This window comes from Nipponia nippon, unplaced genomic scaffold (assembly GCF_047370975.1).
Source record: "Nipponia nippon isolate SJK-2023a ecotype South Korea unplaced genomic scaffold, ASM4737097v1 scaffold_8, whole genome shotgun sequence".
NCBI lineage: Eukaryota > Metazoa > Chordata > Aves > Pelecaniformes > Threskiornithidae > Nipponia > Nipponia nippon.
In genome coordinates, this window is record NW_028262402.1 from 31,569,332 (window position 1) to 31,590,385 (window position 21,054).

The 21,054-nt window shown below is 36.5% G+C and overlaps 1 protein-coding gene across 3 annotated transcripts in view; it reads right to left on the reverse strand.

Moving 5' to 3' along the window:
- The window catches only part of AOPEP (aminopeptidase O (putative)), a 209,057-nt gene that overhangs the window by 113,485 nt on the left and 74,518 nt on the right, over positions 1-21,054 (reverse strand). For all 3 annotated transcript variants that reach the window (XM_087741672.1, XM_087741673.1, XM_087741671.1), the window contains 2 exons: positions 6,838-7,027; positions 5,065-5,174 (listed from right to left, as the gene is read on the reverse strand). In XM_087741672.1, coding sequence (XP_087597798.1) covers positions 5,065-5,174; positions 6,838-7,027 — 300 coding nt within the window. The remainder of the gene's footprint in view (positions 1-5,064; positions 5,175-6,837; positions 7,028-21,054) is intronic.

Genomic DNA, 21,054 nt, shown 5'->3' on the forward strand with positions numbered 1-21,054 from the left:
TAACTTGGCTTAGACAGACAAACAAAAAAATTTTGTACTCTTAATGCAATTTTGTACATAGCTGACCAGACAGCTGGGGTACAAACAAAATCCATCACTAAGTTGGTGTACACTTTTCACTGCCAGTATGACATTAGGTTGGATGCCCTTCTACAGTGCACAGACACGTTATGAACAAAGACAAAAAAAAACAAAAAAAAAGACGGGACGGGATGGGAAGGGAATATTTAAGTCATTATGTTCAACTAGAGATTTCTGTTCTTATACCTGAACATTTGCTTAACAGCTTATATGGCTATACTTTCAAGAATAACCTCTTTCATCTGCATGCAATACACAGCAGAAGAAAGAATGTTGTGTTTTTCATTTGTGCCATTTGGGGTTGGAAGAAAGGTAGCTGAAGTTTTAAAAGAGCAAGCCTTTCACACACACACAGGTTTGGGGTTTACAGACAATAATGTCTAGAACAAACCTACTTCTTCACTGCCTGATTTTAAAATGTAATACAGCATCTGGTATGCCAGAAATCTACAGTAGTAAAGTTTGGAGGACTTCTAGGCTTTTATGAGCACAGAGTGAGACTAAAGAGAAGCTATGCAAACATTTCTTCTCCATTTGTAAGCAGTGCCTTCACAGGCATAGTACTAAAGAGCCCTCTAGCTTTTTTTCTTCCATCCAGAAAACATCCCAGCAAACAGTGGTCTGAGAACAGATGTCTGTCTTAGGAGCCTAACGCTGTGACTGAAACCACCTCTCCAATTCTAAATGTGGATTTTGAAATGCCAGTCTTGGAAACGAAACATCTTTCCCCCCACCTCTACAGAATAGGGGCAGCACAGGCCACAGCAGTGCAGGATTCTTCAAACCACATCACTCACACACTTCTCACAAGCTAAACCCTGTGATCAAATTTCTTTCATATCTATGTCTGCTTTGAGGAAAACATTCTTCCTTTTTTGTATCTGTGTAATCGTTTCTTATTAGAGTTTTGTCCAGAATGCTAAACTGGTTTTTTCCACCCTTTAAGCACTATATTTAGGACCTGTGCCCATGAAATTCACTTCACACAGCAAAATCTTGATAAAATGTAACTGTTTGAAATAAAATAGAAAAACAAAATGCAGATTCAATTTTACTCTGTTGCTAACACAGTCCTTTACCATGCTGTATTTCATACTTTCTTTCAAGGAAGATCTTCCTGCAACATTGAAAGGAGGAGATCAGTAACTGATTTCTTATCCTATGGTTAACTCCAGTTCTTCAAGACAACGTAACCATTGCAGACCCACTGGAGAAGAGCAGAGGCCCACCTATTTCCATTCTGGATCAGTCTCCTGGAAGGAAGGCCTGCTGGAATTCCATATACAACTTTTCATTGTTCTCTGCATATATAAAAAGCCCAAACTGCATCATTTCTCTCATAATAAATAGCCCAGTCTATAGACTTTGAAAAATGGAGTTTGAGCCCAGGCTACAGGATCCACACTAAACTGAAATACCTCCCATAATCACAATTATTCTAAATTAGGCAACCATACTTCCTTCCTTCCTCCTCCAACTTTATGCCTGCACAGATCCTAGTAGGTGACCAGAAAGCAGTATCCCATCTGGATGACGGTACTGAAGAATTTTCTTTTGCAAAGGATGTATCTATACCTCTGATAATGTCTGAAAAAGAGTGTAAATATTCAGAAAGTTACCCTGTTCTCTGCTGTCAGTACTTCAGCACACTATTTTAAGTGTGCTATTTTAACCTATTTTAAACTTAGTATACTTACAACACATTGAAGGTATAGAGACTGAAAATTTGTTACACCGAAAATTTGTTTACACTGACCTACAAAAGATGGCATCTAACCTAGTTGATGAAGCTAGGCATAATGCTAAAGGCAAGCTGATTCAAGGTATTCAAGCTGCTACCTAGCACATTTTAGATACTGGCAAATTTCTGAAGGAAGCAAAAGATGCTTTTTGTTTGCTGGGCGAACTACATTGTACGAAGTGAAAGTACAATTCACCAGGAAGTCCTTGGTAATTAAATGCTCTGATGCAGTAGGTAGTCATGAAAACGTATGCAGAGACCACAAGAGACCATCTGAAAGGCACGTTTCCTACCAGTGTGACAGAATAAAACTCTTTGAACACCTACAGAGCAGTCAGAAATCATTGCTTCAGGAGGGAAATGGACTTGACTCAAGTGGAACTCAGAGACAAATTTTGAATTAGATATCAACACTGGTTTGTCTTAATGAAGAATCACAAGCTGAAGTTCAGTCATAAGGGCCAGGACATGAAACAGTCTCAACACCAGCTTTATTCCAGAGAACAAAATGGACTTCTCTAGTCTTCTTTGCTTTCATAACATGACAGACAGGATGAGAGCACTGGTGTTGATGTGTGCCAGCAGACTGAGTGCCAGGACATATTTCACGGGTGCTTTTATCCCTGCAGGTTTGCCTCAAACTCTGTGAGAAAATACACAGGGTTCTGCCTGAAGTCTTATCTTGTATGAGCACTACAGTGCCACAAATTCCTTCTTCAATTCTAAGATTTGCTGGTGCTGCCTTTCAGAGCTGCTGCCTGCTGAAAAGACACTTACCTATTTCTTTCATACCTGACTTCTTTTTTCACAGGTAGCTTATGAGATGCTACTACAACATAATATCAAATATCCATAATAAGAAGAAACATCATGCTGATGATCAGTTTGCTGAGTGGCTTTCACCTAGTCTGAACAGGTATTCATTTGCTGGATCAAAAGATAATCGGATCAGCTGACAAGTTTTGGGCAGGGTTTTCCTGCTGTCAGGAGAAAGCACAGAAAATCATATGATCATCCAGCAGGGAACAAAAAAGTCATTGAAGAATAAGCTTATGCTTTGGGAAGAGTGGGTTGGCTGATTTTTTTCTTCCTGACATAACTGGCAAGAAGTAACAAACAGTTATCATTTAATTTTAATATCCTTATATAAAAACACAAGCCTAAACCAGCACAAGCCTCAGTACAGACTCAAAACGCAGTGCAATGCCAAGACTGAAATTTTCTCTCTTACCAACTCTGGAAAAGCACATGGACATACTTTCAGAAGGAAGAAGAAAAGAAAGAAAAACAGTAAACGTGCAAAGAGAGAACCTACTCAAGTCCGTGACACAAAAATAGTAGAGAATATTTATATCTGAATGAAACCAGTGAAAAGTCCTTAAATGCAACCCCAGGAAACCAGAGATATCAGACGGCCAGAATCCCAAGATGGCATTGTGTTTCTCTCCTGAAGTGTATGTTAGAGGCATATTTTTCAAACAAGAAATTATTTGTCATTCTTTTGTATTAGCATTGAGAATACCACTATGCAAAAAGTAAGCAGCATCCTTATTACAGAGAATTATGTCTACTAACTGTGGAAGTCAATAGAAGGCTTAAGTTTCAATTTCAAGAGAAATCAATCCTTCCTAGTTTCAAACTACAAAGGATATTTTGGCCCTTAGAAAAATTACTTTACAAATTTACATCACATACACATATTTTATTAAAGGTAACAACTACATAATTAACGTAAAAGATGAGAAATGTGATTCTATAATGTTGAAAATGGAACTGTATGTACAGATAAGCCTCATATCACAAGAACCTATGTTCCTATAAATAATTTATTTTCAAACAAACAAACAAAACCCTCAGCGTCTGTCAATCAGTAGTTGTGTCGGTAGCAGCTGTATGACAGCTACTGATAAGGCTTGCTTTTGTTTTTACACCTATCATCAAATTGCACACTTGCAAATGTATAACTTCACTGACTGCTTACAAGTAGGATACACAGTTCATCAATAAACATGAAGTAAAACAGATCAATGAAAGCCTACGGTTGTGCGAAGTTGGTGACACATTTTCAGATGACATGAGTCCATAGAGGTAAATTCTATGCTGGTGAACGGTGCCCAAATATAAAAGGCTTTTAGGTCCTACTGGGAAAGCACAAAAAGAAGGGAAGACCTCAAAATGAAAATGGCAACAGTCTGCCGAAAACATTTAAAAGTTGATTATATAGAAGATGGGGATCAATTTGTTCTTCGCTTCCACTTGGTGAAAGAAAAAAAGAGATCTACATTGTTTGAAATAAAAATTGCTTCCTAATGCACAGTTGAAATATTGTTTAACTGTTAACACTAAAACAGCTTAGCTAGGTACTGTGGAAGATTTTTTATTGGAGGTTTCTAAGAATATGTTAGCAAAAACCTGCTTAAGATGGTCTGTGTATACTACCTGTATTTCAGGGCAGGAGAATGGTCTACATAATCTCTTGAAATCTGTCCCTGTACTTCTGTGATTTGGTCAGTCTAGGGCTAATTTGAGTTAGGATTAGTAAACTTGTTTCTCTTGGTTAAAGACTGTGGGGAGGCAAGCAGTAGAGATGTTAGGCAGCCACTCAAGATAAAAGACTATGGCAAATTCCCAAGACACTAATCAGAACAACCCAGATTATTAATCATTAGCAAAGCAAGAATCTTTTTTTGGTGTAATGTCTTTAGCTGTATAAGAAGAAGCCTTGAGCTCAGCATCTGGTACCTAAAGACCAAAATCTTGTTTAAATAGCATTAGTAGTAGTTTCTAAAGAAAAAGTAGATTTATATAGTTCATTATGCTTTTTCCTTTATTTTTTAAACCTTCATCCATCTTGGCAGTTAGATACCATACTCCTGTATGTGCTTGTCTTCAGCCACAGAAAGTGAATCTGTTAGTGGCTTCAAACAGTGAACTTTGTTCAGGAAATGGCCTTTTTTTTCCCTGAATAGAGGCTCTTGTAAACTGCTTAGAGACATTTTATATCAAACTAAATCCCATGGTTTTTGAAAGCTTTCTATAACAAAGAGAAAAACAATTGCATTATACAGAAGATGAATAACCTAGCCAATTTAATTTGACTTTTCTTTTTTCTTCAGAAGGAAATAAGGAAATGCAGTGGATTTAATCAGATGATTTGGATGCATATCCTCTGAAGGGAGAAAATGTGGAGAACAGGACAGAGAGAACATGCAAAAGCAAAGATTACACTGTCATATTGTTACCTTAAAACTTGCAGCTCTTCTTCAGAGTTCTGCACCTCATCTCTGAGTCGTCGCCAGCGAAGTAAAGCTTTCAATTCCTGCTGCCCTTTTACTTCATCATGTGACAGCTGCTTAGGGACAAAAAACACAAATTGGTTGCTGTTTCCCAACAGACAATAACAATTTTCAGAAAGAGAAACTTGTTTTGTTTCCCTTCAATGTGCAGAAGATGCAGGAAACAGTACCAATATCCATGATAAAACAAAACAAAAAATAACAGTTGCTGCTATAAGAGTTAATAGCAGCACTAAGAAAAACAGAAGCCTCACTCTGTGCATCAAATCAATAGTCAGTTAAATACTTCTGCCTGAGGAGAGAGATGGGCATGTTGTTTTCACTTTAGTGACTGGCAATAAGTGAACTGAATGTACAGTACAGATACCTGGCATATTGGTTTTGGTTGCATCATTACTTTTCCCTGCCTTGAAAGCAAAGAGCTGCTTTGTGTCCTGACTTCATTCCTCTTTCCTACTACTTCTGGCATACTCATGAAAGCTCCCTGTTGTATTTTCCATTTACCTAATATTAACAGAGATGCATGCTTATCAAATAAATGTCGGGTTGTCAGCTTACAAATAACAATTAATTTATGCTTCTCTATTACAAGAAAAGATGCGAGATGGGAGAAAGCAAAAGCAGCTGATACTATCCTGCATTACACCAATATTTCAGTCACATGAAATTATTGTCAGGCATTATGGAATATACTTATAATCCTACAATTCTATGACTGCACAGCACCAAACTACTCATAAATTCTAAAAAGGGAAAAAAAAAACCCAAACAATTAATGTGAACAGCTCACAGCAGAGGAGTGATGCTCAATGCAAGGGCAGAAATGAGTTTTAGGACTGGAAGTGAACAACAAAGTGTTTGGACAGCCTTCCTCTCTTTCTTGTTCCAGAAACATGGTAAGCGACAAGGAATTCTGTTTTGTTCAGTGCTATAAATATGCCTGATACGTAATAAAATGGAGGCTTAGAAGAGTGTACAACGTCAGTTCCCAGTCCCACCTGCTCTTCCACAGATGGAGCACTGCAGACCTAAGGGGTAGAATCAGGGCCTGACACAAGCACAGGAAGAAATGACTAACACATTAAATGCTTGAAGTAGCAGAGGTACAACAAAAATAAGAATTGGATCAGAAAACCACTTTACTAGTGGTTTACTACTAGCTTTTCACCGTAAGGCAGACTATGATTTCTAAGCCTCTGACATGAGGGTAACTCTTGCTGGGCAGTATAAGAGAAAAAAAGTGTAAGTGCTGGTGCTCTGTTTCATCAGCTTCCATTTTATTTTGAGGTATGCTTTTTGGCTGTCCACTGGACAAAAACAGACCGCTTTCATTAGGCACCTGGAATATTACAATATTCAGTAGGACTCTGCTGATTATTCCAGTTTTAGGAACACAATACAAGTGGAAAGAAGCAGAGCAACTGTTTGATAGCTGAACTGTAATAATTGAGTAGCACATTTGTGGGAAGGTAATCATTGACAAATACGTGTTTCTATTCTCATTTGCACTGACCTCTTACCTCTGTAAAAATTAGTGTTCACTGTGGATCAGGAAGGATTTTTTTTTTTTTTAAATCAAGTTATCATGCAAATTCCAATATTATTTTAAAAGATTTATCTTCAAAACACAGGAGGTTTAATTTATATCTAATTCACAGCAGGGTGTATAATTTTGATTTCCACATAATTCAATTGAGAAGTCATGTATCATCACCTTACCTGTTGTGCCCTAGCCCAAAATATATCTTCTAAAAAAGTGGCAAACCCTTCACTTAGCCACTCTTCAGTCCAATCACGAGCACCAATGGCCAGTCCAAACCAAGCATGAGCAATTTCGTGGCATAGACGCGTTCCACAGAGGTGGCTCCCTCCTGGTAATACACTCTGTGACAGGAAGATGATGTGTGGGCTGCACAATAGGAATGAGTGACAGAATACATTATTGACCTGTTATAACATGCATTGCATGGCCATAATAATGTATAGGCTTTATTAGCCTTGTCAGCCTGCTTTTACTATATGCATGCTAGGTCATGACTGATAGTTTATAGCTCAGGCATTTTTAGGAATTAGGTTGTACTTTATTGTTGCTTGGCAGAGAATCAAACTAAAATTCTGCCAAGCAGTTGTTCTGTATTCAACCGTCAAGCAGCTATTACCTGTAAGAAGTAACTTAAACCAAAGTTTTATATTTTTCAAATTACAAGACTGATTTATTTCAATAGAAGCATTTATATATAAGCCAGGATAATAAAAGATGAGCAGGTGTGAATATAGGCAGCAAGTATTTATCAGTTAAATGATCAAAGCTGGAAATAAATAAAGCAGACACATATATAAAGAAAACAAATCACTATCCAAAAGCAACAAGAGCCATGTATAGTAAAGCACATGTGCTTGTTAAAACTTAAAACAAGCTAAAAAGATACCATCTGATGATAAGAGTTGATCATTTCTGCAAATGCAGAGGAAGAAGAACATCCTTTACCACGAGCACAGAAGTGAGAAGGAGACTTGATATTCACTAAATATCTGCTTTTCACAACGGGGAGAACAACCCAATCTGTATCTACTCTGCTTTGCACTCAAGTACTATAAGAACAAATTGGGGGAAAAAGCTGTTACGAATTATTGCTCTGCTACACTGAATTGCAAGTTGCTGCAGTTCCCAACTCATGTTCTGCTGAAAGGCAATTTCTGCTATGCTTATAGACATTACAGATGTTAACATCTCTAGAGTTACATAGTTTTTGAAATTAAGTACATCTAGGAAAGAAAAGTAGCAGAATTAAGCCCTCTGACTAACATTCAAGGGATTAACGGGGCACCGTGCCACAGATGGGAGTAGCAAGGGCACAAACCAAGACCACCATCTGTAGAGTATTCCTGCGCTAACCCCTGGCATCCATAATCTGCATTTCAACTGTTTTCTCAACTCCAGGCAGTTAGAAAGGAAATAAAGCATAACAGTAATACCTTCAAGACCACAGGTCTTTAAAACTAAGTCTAGCCTTCTGAGCATGGGAGGGGAGCACATGGCCTTAAGACGTTTCCAAGAGTTAAATATTATTCGTCAGCGTTCCAAAGAGCTTCTCCACCCGGCCTACTCTTCCGTTGGAAATGTTAAAACACCCACAGTTTTCTTGCAACCAGTTGAATGTCTGGGACTGAGACCATAAAATATTATACTCTCTTAAATAGAAAAACATACTCAATAACCATCTCCTTATAAAATAATAATAGTCATCCAGCAAAGCAAGTTAATACTTTTCAATCAGCTGGCATTGTAAGAAATAGTGTGAGAAATCAAAGCACTAATAGAGAAATCAAGTCACAGAGAACAAAGCAAGAAAAAACAGCAGCTCTCCAAATCTTCACCAAAAGCAATTCTGATTAAGAGAACTGAGGGAGGGAGAAAGGGGGGAGAAGTGCAAGCACAGAAGCTGAAGAACATGATGAACCTTTTATTATAAAACTCCTGATGAGAAGAATAACTGCAGCTTTGGGGGGGGATTACTTTGGTCAGTTTTAAGTAAATGACCCCTAACTCTGGCATGTGTACAGTGCTACAAAGAAAAACCACAGAAATGGACCAAGTAAATAACATTCCAGACATACTGCTGGCAGTGTTTCGGCCATTTGGTTAAGCAAAACAAAAGTAACTTCATGCGTTATAAACAGGCTCACAGAATGGTTTGCATTTTAAGTCTACTGTAGGTAAATACACAATGGAAGTAAAGATTGTATTTCCTGCTTTTTCCAATCACTTAAATAATAGAAATGCCACATTCGGACAATCTTCTCCTTTATGGAAGGATTACAAATCACTTCAGTGAGAAAAATGTATATGAGTTAAATTTTGGCCAAAGAATAAGAATACAATCTTCTACAAGGCCAAAAATAAGATTATGTGCTGCAGCAGAATTTCATTTTAGAGTCAGGGTACAGCAAGCAACTTCCTTGCCTGAGAACACCTTAAATGATTCCTTCTATTTTGTTTGCCCTCAACAAGCAGCTCTACGCCAATTCAGAGCCTCATATAGCAACTGATATCACTGCAGAGCAGTACAAAGTTCCCATTTACCTTGAGAGTAATTTTGTCAAAGACTGAACATATTTCTGTAATATGTCCAGCATCTGTTAGTTTGGGGAGAAGTCTGATTCTATGTATTACTTTAAAATACTGATTCTCTATTTCCAATACATGTTTGAATTCCAGAAACTGTGCTCCACCTCTACTGATATCAATCAAATCTACATTTTTTAACATCAGTGTTGTTCCTAAAACACTCAATAATTCAAGAAAGTATCTATGTGAAAAATAAGATAATCAGGAGGATGATTAAATTGCAGTAGCCAAAACCTTTTTTTTTTTTTTTTTAACCCAGAATAGGAATTTGGCCCTCCTGTTGTCCATTTGATTTACTAGGACCAAATTATAATGCTTGATATCCATTGCTTTCATTGGAATTGAAAAGGAAAGAAATCCATTCATACACTAGGAATGGATAAAGGTGATTCACCTCAGCAATTATACCAAGACCTGATGAGGTATGCACAGCTTAAAAATGCCTCTAGCTGATGTCTTTTCAAGTCTGGCCCAAGTTTCTAAAGCAGGCCAGAACAGGCTAGCTGGATGTGGTAAGGAAGATGGGAAACATCTCCCAGTTAACAAAAAAATCAAAACCCTACCAGTCCTTCCCAGGAAGCTGGACAAGTTCCCAATGGCTCTTACAGAAAACGAAGTTAATGACTTGTTTTCAACAAGTATATACTTGGTTACACATTCAAAGCAAAAGGTTATTGTTCTGACCAGAATCACACCCTCATAACTTAGATCTTCATATCATTTGACTGAAAGGAGAAAGTTCTCTCTCCCAGTTAAATTGCAGTTAAGGGAAATCTCAACACTGTAACTACAGTATGAACGCATGTGAAGGAAAAACTGAGCCCCAAAGGGAAAGAAATTTTTGGTGTGAAAGGCCAAAGGGTCCTGATGTTCCAATCATCCAAATCCACCCATGTAGATGTTCTTAATAAATGGCCTCTTTAAGAAATAAAACGTTTCCAGTGAGTCCTAGAGCTCTGAACAGTAATCTGACCAGTTGAGAGGCCAAATCTCTGAAAGCAATTTTGCAAAACTTTTTCGCCAGACTTATGACTTAGATGCAGGTGCCGCTTTGCACACAGGCTGCAGCAGTGTGCTATCTTTGGCTTCTCACACATAATCAGTCGAGACACATAGCACAAACTCTAGCCAAATGTATGTGCAAGAACTTACGTACACATTTAAGCTAGGAACACGAAGATCATTTCTAACGGACTTGTTCCATTCCTTTTGAAGTAAAGTCTTTCCCTCTTAACACACAGGGATTTGCAGATACATTTTCTTACATATTTATTGAAATAACAGAGCCAAGACCATATCAACTGGAAAATTATGCTTCTGGAGTCAAAAGTAGCACCCAAAATCACTATTACATATGGAAGTTATGTAATAAAAAAAATATTTTTCATGTTTTGATAGTATTCCACATATCGCTTATCTCTTTAGAAAAAGGTAGTCAGAGAGTAAATGGGTTAGACAGTTATTGTACTTCTAGAAAATCCCTTCTTAAACATGTAGAAGGGAGCAGGGGAAATCTCTCTAAAAATATTTTCATAAGAAAATATTAAAATTAAGATATACATTTCAAGATTACTGGAATTTGAGAAAGTTAGACAATTAAATGACAGCTCTTTACATATAGTTTGTGCAATCTCTCATCAGTTGCCTTCAATCTACATTATTCCAGCGATACAAAGAACAGTATCGGCATATTGTCTGCAGTACCTACATCAGACTTTGAATGTTAGCTTAATTTATCTTGGAGGACACTTGTGTCATTGGAATGCAGACACAAGGTCATGCAACATCCACTTAGTTACCGCTATAATCTCCAGAATTCTGATGTATGTTACAGTCCAGTACTGAGAGAACTACAGAAACAAACAACTTTTTTAATCCCCTAGGTTTATAGTGTACCAGAAACTCAAATACACATGCAGATGTAGCTGTAGAGACAAGGATCTGGTAGTTAGAATACTCTGAGTGTTGTTCCAGAAATAAGGGAAACTTTGTAAAGTTTTCCCTTCCTACTATCATAGTGGGAAACCAACAAGTGACTGGAAGTTACAGCTGAAAGTGATTCTAGAGCAGATGACTAACTTTTTACTCCATAAATCATGCAATAATACAGTAGGGCAGGCAATAAGGAAAGAAGACCAAATCCTGTGTGTTGGAAGGAGGATGGTATCAGCCAACTCAGTATAGCAATTCAACATCCAAACTTCAAATTTCAGTCAAGCACCTCATTAATGATCTGAACACCTAAGCAGCAGCTGCTCCATGAACTGGCAGACTATCACTTGAGTCTTGCTTATTTCGCTGTACCAAACCAGATTAGTCAGGATGTGTATAAACAAGGGTGAAACCTCTCAGGAGAAACTCTCTTTATTGCTGTTGATATTTCTCATTATCTCCAATGCCGTACTACAACAAATGAATAGCCTTGAAGTAAAAACCTGCATAAAAAGACAGTATGTATTTATCACATACAACTGTGAGATACACCACCTTCTAATGTCTTTGGACTTACAAGTCAACTATTTATTTGATTTGTCCAGACATTATTCACAGAGGAAATTTTATAAATTTTCTTCCGATACCAAAATAGCTCTGGAACTTTATGATGAACAAAAATAAACTAAACCACATTGAAAATATTGACAAGAGTTGACAAATGAAATTTTTATATGCCAGGAGACCTTACATTGCTACTGCAAAACGACCAGTCATACTGACCCGAATGAAAAGGATATAGGTTTGGTGTGCTTCAAAAAATAAACAAAGAATTTGATGCACTCCCACCTAATACAAGATCAGACTGAAGGAAAACTGTATCAACCGATTTATTGCCCATAATTCAATTCTCTTAACTTTACGTTCACAAATTAAAAGATATGCTATATCCTTTAAATGCTATATCATGCATATATTTGCATAAATTTCCTCAAAATTTCAATCATAACTTGCTCTGAAACTTTTACATGAGTAAAAGGTCAAAGTATTAAAAAAAGAATCTCCAGTATTTTTAGATTATTTTTTAACAATAAAAAATTAATAAATTTAAACCAAACTACTGAAGAATTTTTTTTGTTTGTTTTAAAATCAGATCAATGGGAACTAACCACATACAGGGTGATACCATCTATTAACTTCTTCTTTGAATACCATAGGACAGTCAATCCTAAAAGTGTGATTCATATTTAATATTTCTATCTTAGGGGACTTCAAGTATAAAATGAGAGCTGTACCTGCTAAAACAAGATATTTATTTAGTTGCCCAACAAAATGCACATCTAACAGACAGGAAACATTTTGGAGACTTAATTTTTGTACCGGTCTTGCCAAAAGTGTGCCTTATTCTTTTCTAATTTTTTCTACAGCATGCTCTGTTTTGAAGGTCTAGCTTTCTTCTGGGGCTCACAGCTCCTGTGTCCTCCATCATCCAGCCAAAATATACAATGTTAAAATGGTGAACTGAGACTATCGCTTCCCACAGAACGGTTACAAGAATTTCCCTAGATCCAGCTCTCGAGAACAGGAACATACCACAAGATGAACAATCTGGTAATAATGCAACAAATTTCTTTAAACAATGCTGTGTCATCCTCTCTCTAACACGCACAGAGCACACACATTGACAGTGCTAAGACAAAAAACTTTAATTGGGGTTTTACAAAAATTCACAAAACAACTTATCTGTGGCTGATATCCTGCTGCAGTCATATCATGGTAATAAATCCTACCTGCTTCAAATGTTCTGACTTGGGATGTAAACCAAGACGGCAAAAAAGGACATTGTATTTTGCATGCGGACTTCAGTCTGATGTCTGGGATCAGAGTATTGTCAGTAAGCTAACCCAACTTTGTAATAAGCTCATCAAGAACTAGAGGTGACAAGATCAACCAGCAGTCAAGCCAAGTAAGAACTGTGGAGTTGAGGAGTTATTCATCAGTTGACCTCCGATGCCCCCAGGGTGCCTAACAGCAGCTCTAGATCACTTATTTTCATCTTACACATTCTGTACCACAAAGAGGAACTTGCAGGGCATGAACCTTTTTTGGAGCTCTCCAGATTTTGTTTCCTAATGTCTTATGTAAGCCCAACAATATCAATTCATTTAGAAACTTGCGTACTCCCAGGATTTGTGACAAGCAGCAAATTGCCTGCTGGTGTACAGAAAGAAAAGCAAACAGAAAATTATGGGGAGGGGAAAGAAGGAATTACAGATTCAAAACATCAGCTTCCATCAAGATTTTTTATCCAGATTTGTTTGAAACCTCATGTCCAAAAAACCACGAAGTAATGGAATTCTCTTATAAAAATCAATTACACAATACCTCCTAGTAACAAATGGCTACAATGCTGTCAAAAATCTTACAGTTAGCTTTCAAAGAGAAACACCTTGAGGATTAAAGTTTTTCATGGTGTATATCACAGAATGAATTTTTTCATATTTAACTGATTTACTGAACTGATTTAGGAGTAAGTGCAAGTAAAGTGGCTTCAATAAATGCAAGCACCTGATTCACTCTTAAAAAAAACCCTCTCTATATTTTATGGAGCTCAACTTTTAACCTTCACACTTCACATGCAATTGCTCCTCAAAAAGTACTGACACTGTTAACACTGAAAATAATTTGTGAATCAGTGACACCAATTTCCAGATCCCTTACTAAGTATTCATAGTAAAAAATTGCATTGTTTCATGGCAGATGTTTCCAAACAAGTCTTACAAGCTACACAACTCAATTAGCTTATTTCTTTTTTTTCTTAAAAAGAACAGATAGATTGGAAGTCAATCTAGAGTACTTCAGTTAAAGATCAAAGAAATCAAGATCAAGAAAATCAGAATATTTCTAGTTCAGATTGTTCTGTGAGTAGTATTTTAGGATATGGATTTTTTCGTAGAGGTATCTTTTCTTGTTTGACGTAAGACAGCTGATGCAAAGATTACAACGATGATAAAATATCTCTACTCTTGCTGATATAGGTAGCATCACAAAAGAGGTTCAGAGGCTGAAGGGAAAATTTTGTTTGTGTCTGAGGAGCCAGAGGACATGTTCTCACTAATTTCAGTAAGAACTTTATATACACATATTAATGCAATATCTGGTTTACATACTGGATTTGCTAAATTCCAGATTTCATATGAAACTTCTACTACATTTCTCTGAGTGCTTCCAAATATTAGAAAATGGCCAAATGAAGGAAAAAAAAAAAAAAAGGTTATGCTATTGGCCATGTGAAAATTGTTAATAACAAATAATAGTGTGGAAAGTCTCTATTAGAACCATGCATTTATATTAATTCTCTTTCATTTAAAACTGATTTATAAGATTAGGACCACAAAATTAACCTTAAGCTCTTGCTGAAATAAAAAAAAGTGAACAGAAAATAGCGATGGACAGACATTGATAATTGTAATTAATTATTTTAATTGATCATATTATTTTAAGAAGAGGAGGGTAATGGAAACAGATATAGATACAGGTACTCACACCTCTCATTTGATAAATACAAACTGGTTTTGCGTGATAATAATTTTTTTTTAGGTTTTCTTCTAATATACCACAGGGAAGACTAAACAAAAAAAAGAATCTCTTGTTTTATATTAGAAATGCACATAGCATTTGTTTCAGAGCCTTTTCAAACTATGCTTTGTATTCTTGCTAAAATTATTAATATGATGAACAGTCTCTTACAACATTCCTCAGTGCCAGTCTAAATGATGACATTTGTCACTGATGGATGATATTATTTGATCATGGACAGGTATCATTATTTGTAGCTTTCCATCAACGTTATTACTGGAAGACCAATTTTACTACATCATGAAGTTTCTGGCAGGTATTAACACAGCTGAGAGCCAAAGTGCAGATAACCAACTATGATAAATAGTCAGACAGAAACAGTAAAATGTATCTGCTTCTCTATATACAGTGAAAATTCACTCAAGTTACAGGCCTATACATTAGTGGTCTCAAAAGGCGACATGGACAAGACAAAATAAAATAAAGAATGGGTCATTTTTTTCTTCATTTAATATACAGAAGAAAGCTTTTATCCACACATACAAGAACAAAACAACAACAAACAACAACAACAAAGCCAAACCAACAAGAAAAAAGGAAAAGAGATTGCTTGTTCTTCAAGTTTTTCAGGATTCTTTTCTCAGTGTAAAGCTCGTGGTATCACAGTTTTAAAGGCAGCAAGGAAATGAAATCTGCCTGAAGGCAGAAGTGGTTCTTATTAAATCTCTACAAACTACAGTTAGAGTAGCATCATAAAACAAACCAAACCTAAGGAATGCTCTTGTTTTTTAAGGATTCCTATCACAGATACTTCACCTGCAGACCAAGAAAACTCGAGATATATCCCTGAATCATTCAGGAAATCCCAAACATTACTAGAGGAGTGAGTGCTACAAATCCCTGGTATTTCTAAGAAAAAATAAATAAAAAGGTAAAGCTCAGAGGTTTTAAAAAAAAAGATCAGAACTGCTCAAATCATAAAAGAGGCACAGATCCAATTCTTTTAAATTTTCAGTTCATATCTAATACATTCTTGCTTCTTGTGCCAACTACAAATGTGGGAGCAAACAATGAGCTTAAGACAATTATTCAATTTGTATGTGATCTGGTTTTTACCCATACACAGCATCACCCATAATTCTTGCTTTTAAGAATTGCTACCTAGAAATCAGTTTTCTGAAGCCTTTCATTTTACTTAAAAGAATGGGTGCAAATTCAACACCATCAAGTCTATTCTGATTTTCAACATCCCTGCTAAACTGCATTATTTCTACTATGCCTTTATCCTCTGTATATACAAATGCCACAATACTCTGCACACTCATCTTAAAAACGGTTCAGGCAATAGAAATTAAACTAACTAGTCCTACTGTCATCCATTACCTGTTTTTGTTATTTTTGTCATCTACAAAGAGTATGTAAACTGATATAAAATGCATGCTTTTATTCTGAATGAGGATCCAATGCTACTTGTTACATTGATTAACAAGCTACATGTTGTTAGCAACAAAAGAGAGAACAACATAGAAGAATACGTAATGGCTTCAAAATTATTTTCTTAGTTTATTCTGCACAGCAGCTATACAAGCCTTCTTTTTTGTATGCATCAGTCAATAAGATATCTGTTGTGCTTTTGGACAAAGAACAAAGATGCCTTTATCAATTCTCAGAAGTCTGTAGGACAAACCATTCATGCTGTCAAACCCCCTAAAACCCTTTCAGCAAATAATGAAATCCATCAGTGACAAATGTCAACATACTAATTTGTTAAATACAGAACAAAAGCAACATTCAGAAGAGGTGCCTCATTTCATGTTATATCAGCCCTTCAATTTGTAAGAATTTTATGGTGGCCCACAGATCATGCAATATTAGAACAGAACAGCATTATAATTATTAAAACTAGAACAATCTACTCTCCTTACAATAAATGCTTAACAGTTCAACAAAACTGTAAACAAAATCTTTTGGGAACATCAAACTCTTTGCAATGCATTCATTTTCCTCCATTCTTGAAGATTATTTCCAAGTAAAATCTTACACAGAAACACAGATTCTCTTTCACACACAGTCACATTTATTGTGCTGGTGGAAAAATAAGATTAAATTACATCATATCCAGTGATAGAAGAGCTTCAGTTTGCCTGAGAATTACTTTATCCATTATACAGGATATCCAGCTATTATTGTTGAATCATATAGCAAAGGGACAGTTTAGCTGGAAGTAGCTAGTGTGCATGTGAATTACTTTATTCATCATACAAAGACATCGAGCTATTATTGAATCACATAGCACGGGACAGTTTAACTGGAAATAGCTAGCATAACTGAGAACTGTGTTAATGTCTTATAGTATTAAGTATCACCTACTAATGAACTTCTATTCTGCTGCATCTTCTATTGATTTACTTTTTCATACATCTCCAAATTTGTTTCAGTCCATCATAAGGACTAAACAAATATCTTTCCTGTTGTCCAGGACACTGCCACAAAATACATTTACCTATTCTTTTCAAAGATGCCAAAAAGAAGCAAACACCATTATATTCTAGAAACATCTCTGGCATCCAACATTTTTCTAGAGATTTCCAGCTGTGGCCTCATAACTTGTGCTCTGTGAATTCAGCAAATAAAACCTTGAAAATACAAAGGAACTTCTGAAGTTGCTAAATTAAGAATGCCAAATTCTGTATTTGGAAAAAGGCTAAAACAGATTATATTACTAAGTATTTTTCCAAGTCCAAAAGAAGAGAGTGAGGTGGTTTCCTGCCTTGCAAGATCACAGCAAACAAACTACCATGGGTCAAAAGATATCCATTTTGAGGTGGGTTTGGTTTGGTTTGGTCTTAAATTACCAGGGATTTTAAATGAAAAAAAAAGTAGAAAAATTTTGATTGCTCTCCGTGTACTCTCCTGACAACAATTCTGCCAATACACTAAAACCTCTCTCTTTTTGTCAGATCATACATTTGTATTTGCATGTGGATATTGACCACTCACAGGAAACAAACATATTCCAGAATTTCTCCCAAGATCAAACAGAATCTGGTTTCCAATTAAAATCCGGTTAATGCTAGTTGGATAACAGGTAGTTCCGGGTGGATACTTCCTTGCAGACTCAGTTGGGTCTATATCTTGTCAAATGGTTGAATTTTGTTCCTATATATTCCTTATTGTCAGCATTGATGAACTGATTTTTTTTTTTAAAACCTCAAATGGTATTTGGCATTCGTATCAGTTTAGATTTATGAACCTGATAATCAAAAAGTCTTGTAAATTGTATAATTTCTCAGAAAGTACAGACTGAAGTTTCCAAATAGCTAACAGTTTTACAGCCAAATCCAATCACTCTGCTCTAAATCTAGTTAATCTCCACAGACAGTGTAGTTACTTTATATTTTTAGTTTTAGCAGAATTTAATGTCAAGTGGGAGAACACTCCTTGAGACTTGCTTCAGCTATCAGACAGTTTGTCTCTGATGTACTGTACATACTTGTTTGACTGCAACTTAAACTTTAGTGTAGCAGTTTCATGTCGGTTTTAGAGTAGGAAACACTTAAAAAGATAAATTCTGCACCGGGGTCATATTCTGGATTCAGACCTCTAGGTCTATCATACTGTCCTCACCACCTGTTAGCAAAGGCACAGGTAGAAACAAGAAGCTGTTACCCTCTCCATGGCCTGACACTAGAAGGGACAGCACGGTGTCTGCTGGTGTGTTTCTGCTGGCCTTAGTTCCAAGTTCTGGAGAGAAAAGCTCTTAGGTGACAGCAATACATACCTCACCCCTATCAACAGCTATCACTCTATAGCTATACCTCCAACAGGTTTAAATTTAGTTAAGCGAGAATTCACCGCAAATAGTACAATTATACTGACATATGCAAATTGGATGTAGCTGTTTCTTCTCAGAAAGCACTGGAAATACCTCTGTGACTGCAGTGCTTTTTTTTTTCCTGGGAACTTAAAGAATTTGCATTTATACCTATGCGCTGTTGTATTAATTCAGATCAACTGGCAAAGCAAAAACAGAAATTAACCTTCAAGAGACAAATAACATGTCTAATCTGGCACTACCAGACAGCACAATAACACCAGGACCTGTCCAAAATCAATTTTTCAGATATTATAAGAAAAAAGTAAACAGCAGTAAGTAGAGACTGTTGGTTTATACAGGCCATAATGGCAGAATGGTTTGAATTTACAGGGATGTGCCCAGTGTGGTTTTTAAGAAAAAGAAGTTGCTTAGTCCATAAATAGAATGTGGTGCATCCTACCTTCTCTGCCAATAGCTCTCTTTTCAGAAAATTATGTGAAGCTAAGACTTTACATAGACTGTAGACCTATAGTACAGCTTCATTTTATCCTTTTCTCCTTCCTTGTGGTAAACGTTTTTTTAAATCAGGCATCTTCATGACACTAAATTGTTATGGTATTCCAATTGCTCTGGAAAAGTGAGTGAATAAAATCAGTTCTGTCTGCACTGTTTTAATACCTCTCTAACCTATCAAACTGTTGCAGAGGAAACGTGATAACCCAAACTTAAGTAATGGGATTCAGAAAGAGGAATTAATCTATAAATCTGTTTGTTTGAAGACATAACTTGCACATACTGCTTTTACATATATACTATGTAATATTAATATGTAATTAATATGTAGCATTACTGTCCTGGTTTCAGCTGGGATAGTGTTAATTTTCGTCTTGGTAGCCGGTATGAGGCTGTGTTTTGGGTTTAGGATGAGAACAATGTCGATGATACACTGATGCTTTGGTTTTTGGTAGTGCTAAACTGTTGCTAAATAGGTGCTAAGTGGTGCTCACACTGGTCAAGGACTTTTCAGCTTCCCCTGCTCTGCCGGGTGCACAAGAAGCTGGGAAGGGGCACAGCCGGGGCGGAGGAGGGTGTGTGTGTGTGTGTGCTGACCCAGACTCGTTATTCCATACCATATGACGTCATGCTCAGTATATAAGCTGGGGGAGGAAGAAGGAAGGGGGGGACATTGGGTATGATGGCGTTTGTCTTCCCAAGTAACCGTTACACGTGATGGAGCCCTGCTGTCCTGGGGATGGCTGAACACCCGCCTGCCCATGGGAAGTAGTGAATGCATTCCTTGTTTTGCTTTGTTTGCGTGCACAGTTTTTGCTTTGCTTATTTAACTGTTCTAATTTATTTTACTTCAATTATTAAACTGTTCTTATCTCAACCCACGAGTTTTCTCCCTTTTACCCTTCTGATTCTCTCCCCCATCCCACTGGTGGGGAGTGAGCGAGTGGCTGCGTGGTGCTTAGTTGCTGGCTGGGGTAAAACCACGACAATTACAAATACATCACACAAAATCAAAATCAGAAAAGAAGCACTGGCCCTAAAAATTTTACCTTATTATGCTACTGAATGCAGTGGGGAAGAGAAAAATGTCCCCAAACAGCTCAAAATCATGTTCTACAATTACTTAGAAATAACTTTGTGTTCTCTCCAAACTAACGATCTTGTCTCTCATATACTGCATTTTTGTCTGGAGCACTGTACCGTAAGTAAAATACAACAGCGCTTCAGCTAGCACTGAGAAGTGCACAAAATTTTATGTGCAAAGACGGAAATCTTTGAAATATCATAAGATATATATGTAAGATATATATGCAAGCCATTTCAAACACCGACAAGCAAGTCTCCTTCCTCACTTCATCATGCTAAGGTCTAATTTAGTCCTCTGAAAAATTTGGTCAGTGACCAAGCCACACACACCTTTCTTTTGGTGGTCTATGAGTTATCTTCAAGAAGCCTAACAAGGCTATTCAGAACTACATCATAGCTTTAACTCAGTACCTATCACTACCAAGCTGGTGATCATACAAAAAATGTATTCCTGACAGTGAACTCTTTGATGTTTATTTGACAAAATAGCTCTGTATACAACAAAGGAGAAAGAATATTTCAGCAAATTCACTGTACTGGCTCTTTACAGTTCAAAATACTACCTTAAATTTCACCTTCAAACAATTTAAGCAGAAGATAACAATTTTCCAAGTAATCTTAAAGATGCTTGAAATTCTAAAATTATGCTATAATTAAAGGGAATTGAACCTTGATAAATATTAATGCAGCATCATACCATGAATGAGACAGATTATTAAATGAATACACTGTTTGATTTCAACATTTAAAACTAGACTTAGAAGTCAAAATTATTATAAACTTGTAATACCAAAGCACATAGTAACCTCCTTTGTTAAGCAGAGACGTAACTTATGCAATATTGTGGGAAGAGCAGGCAGTCATCACAACCAGATGCCTG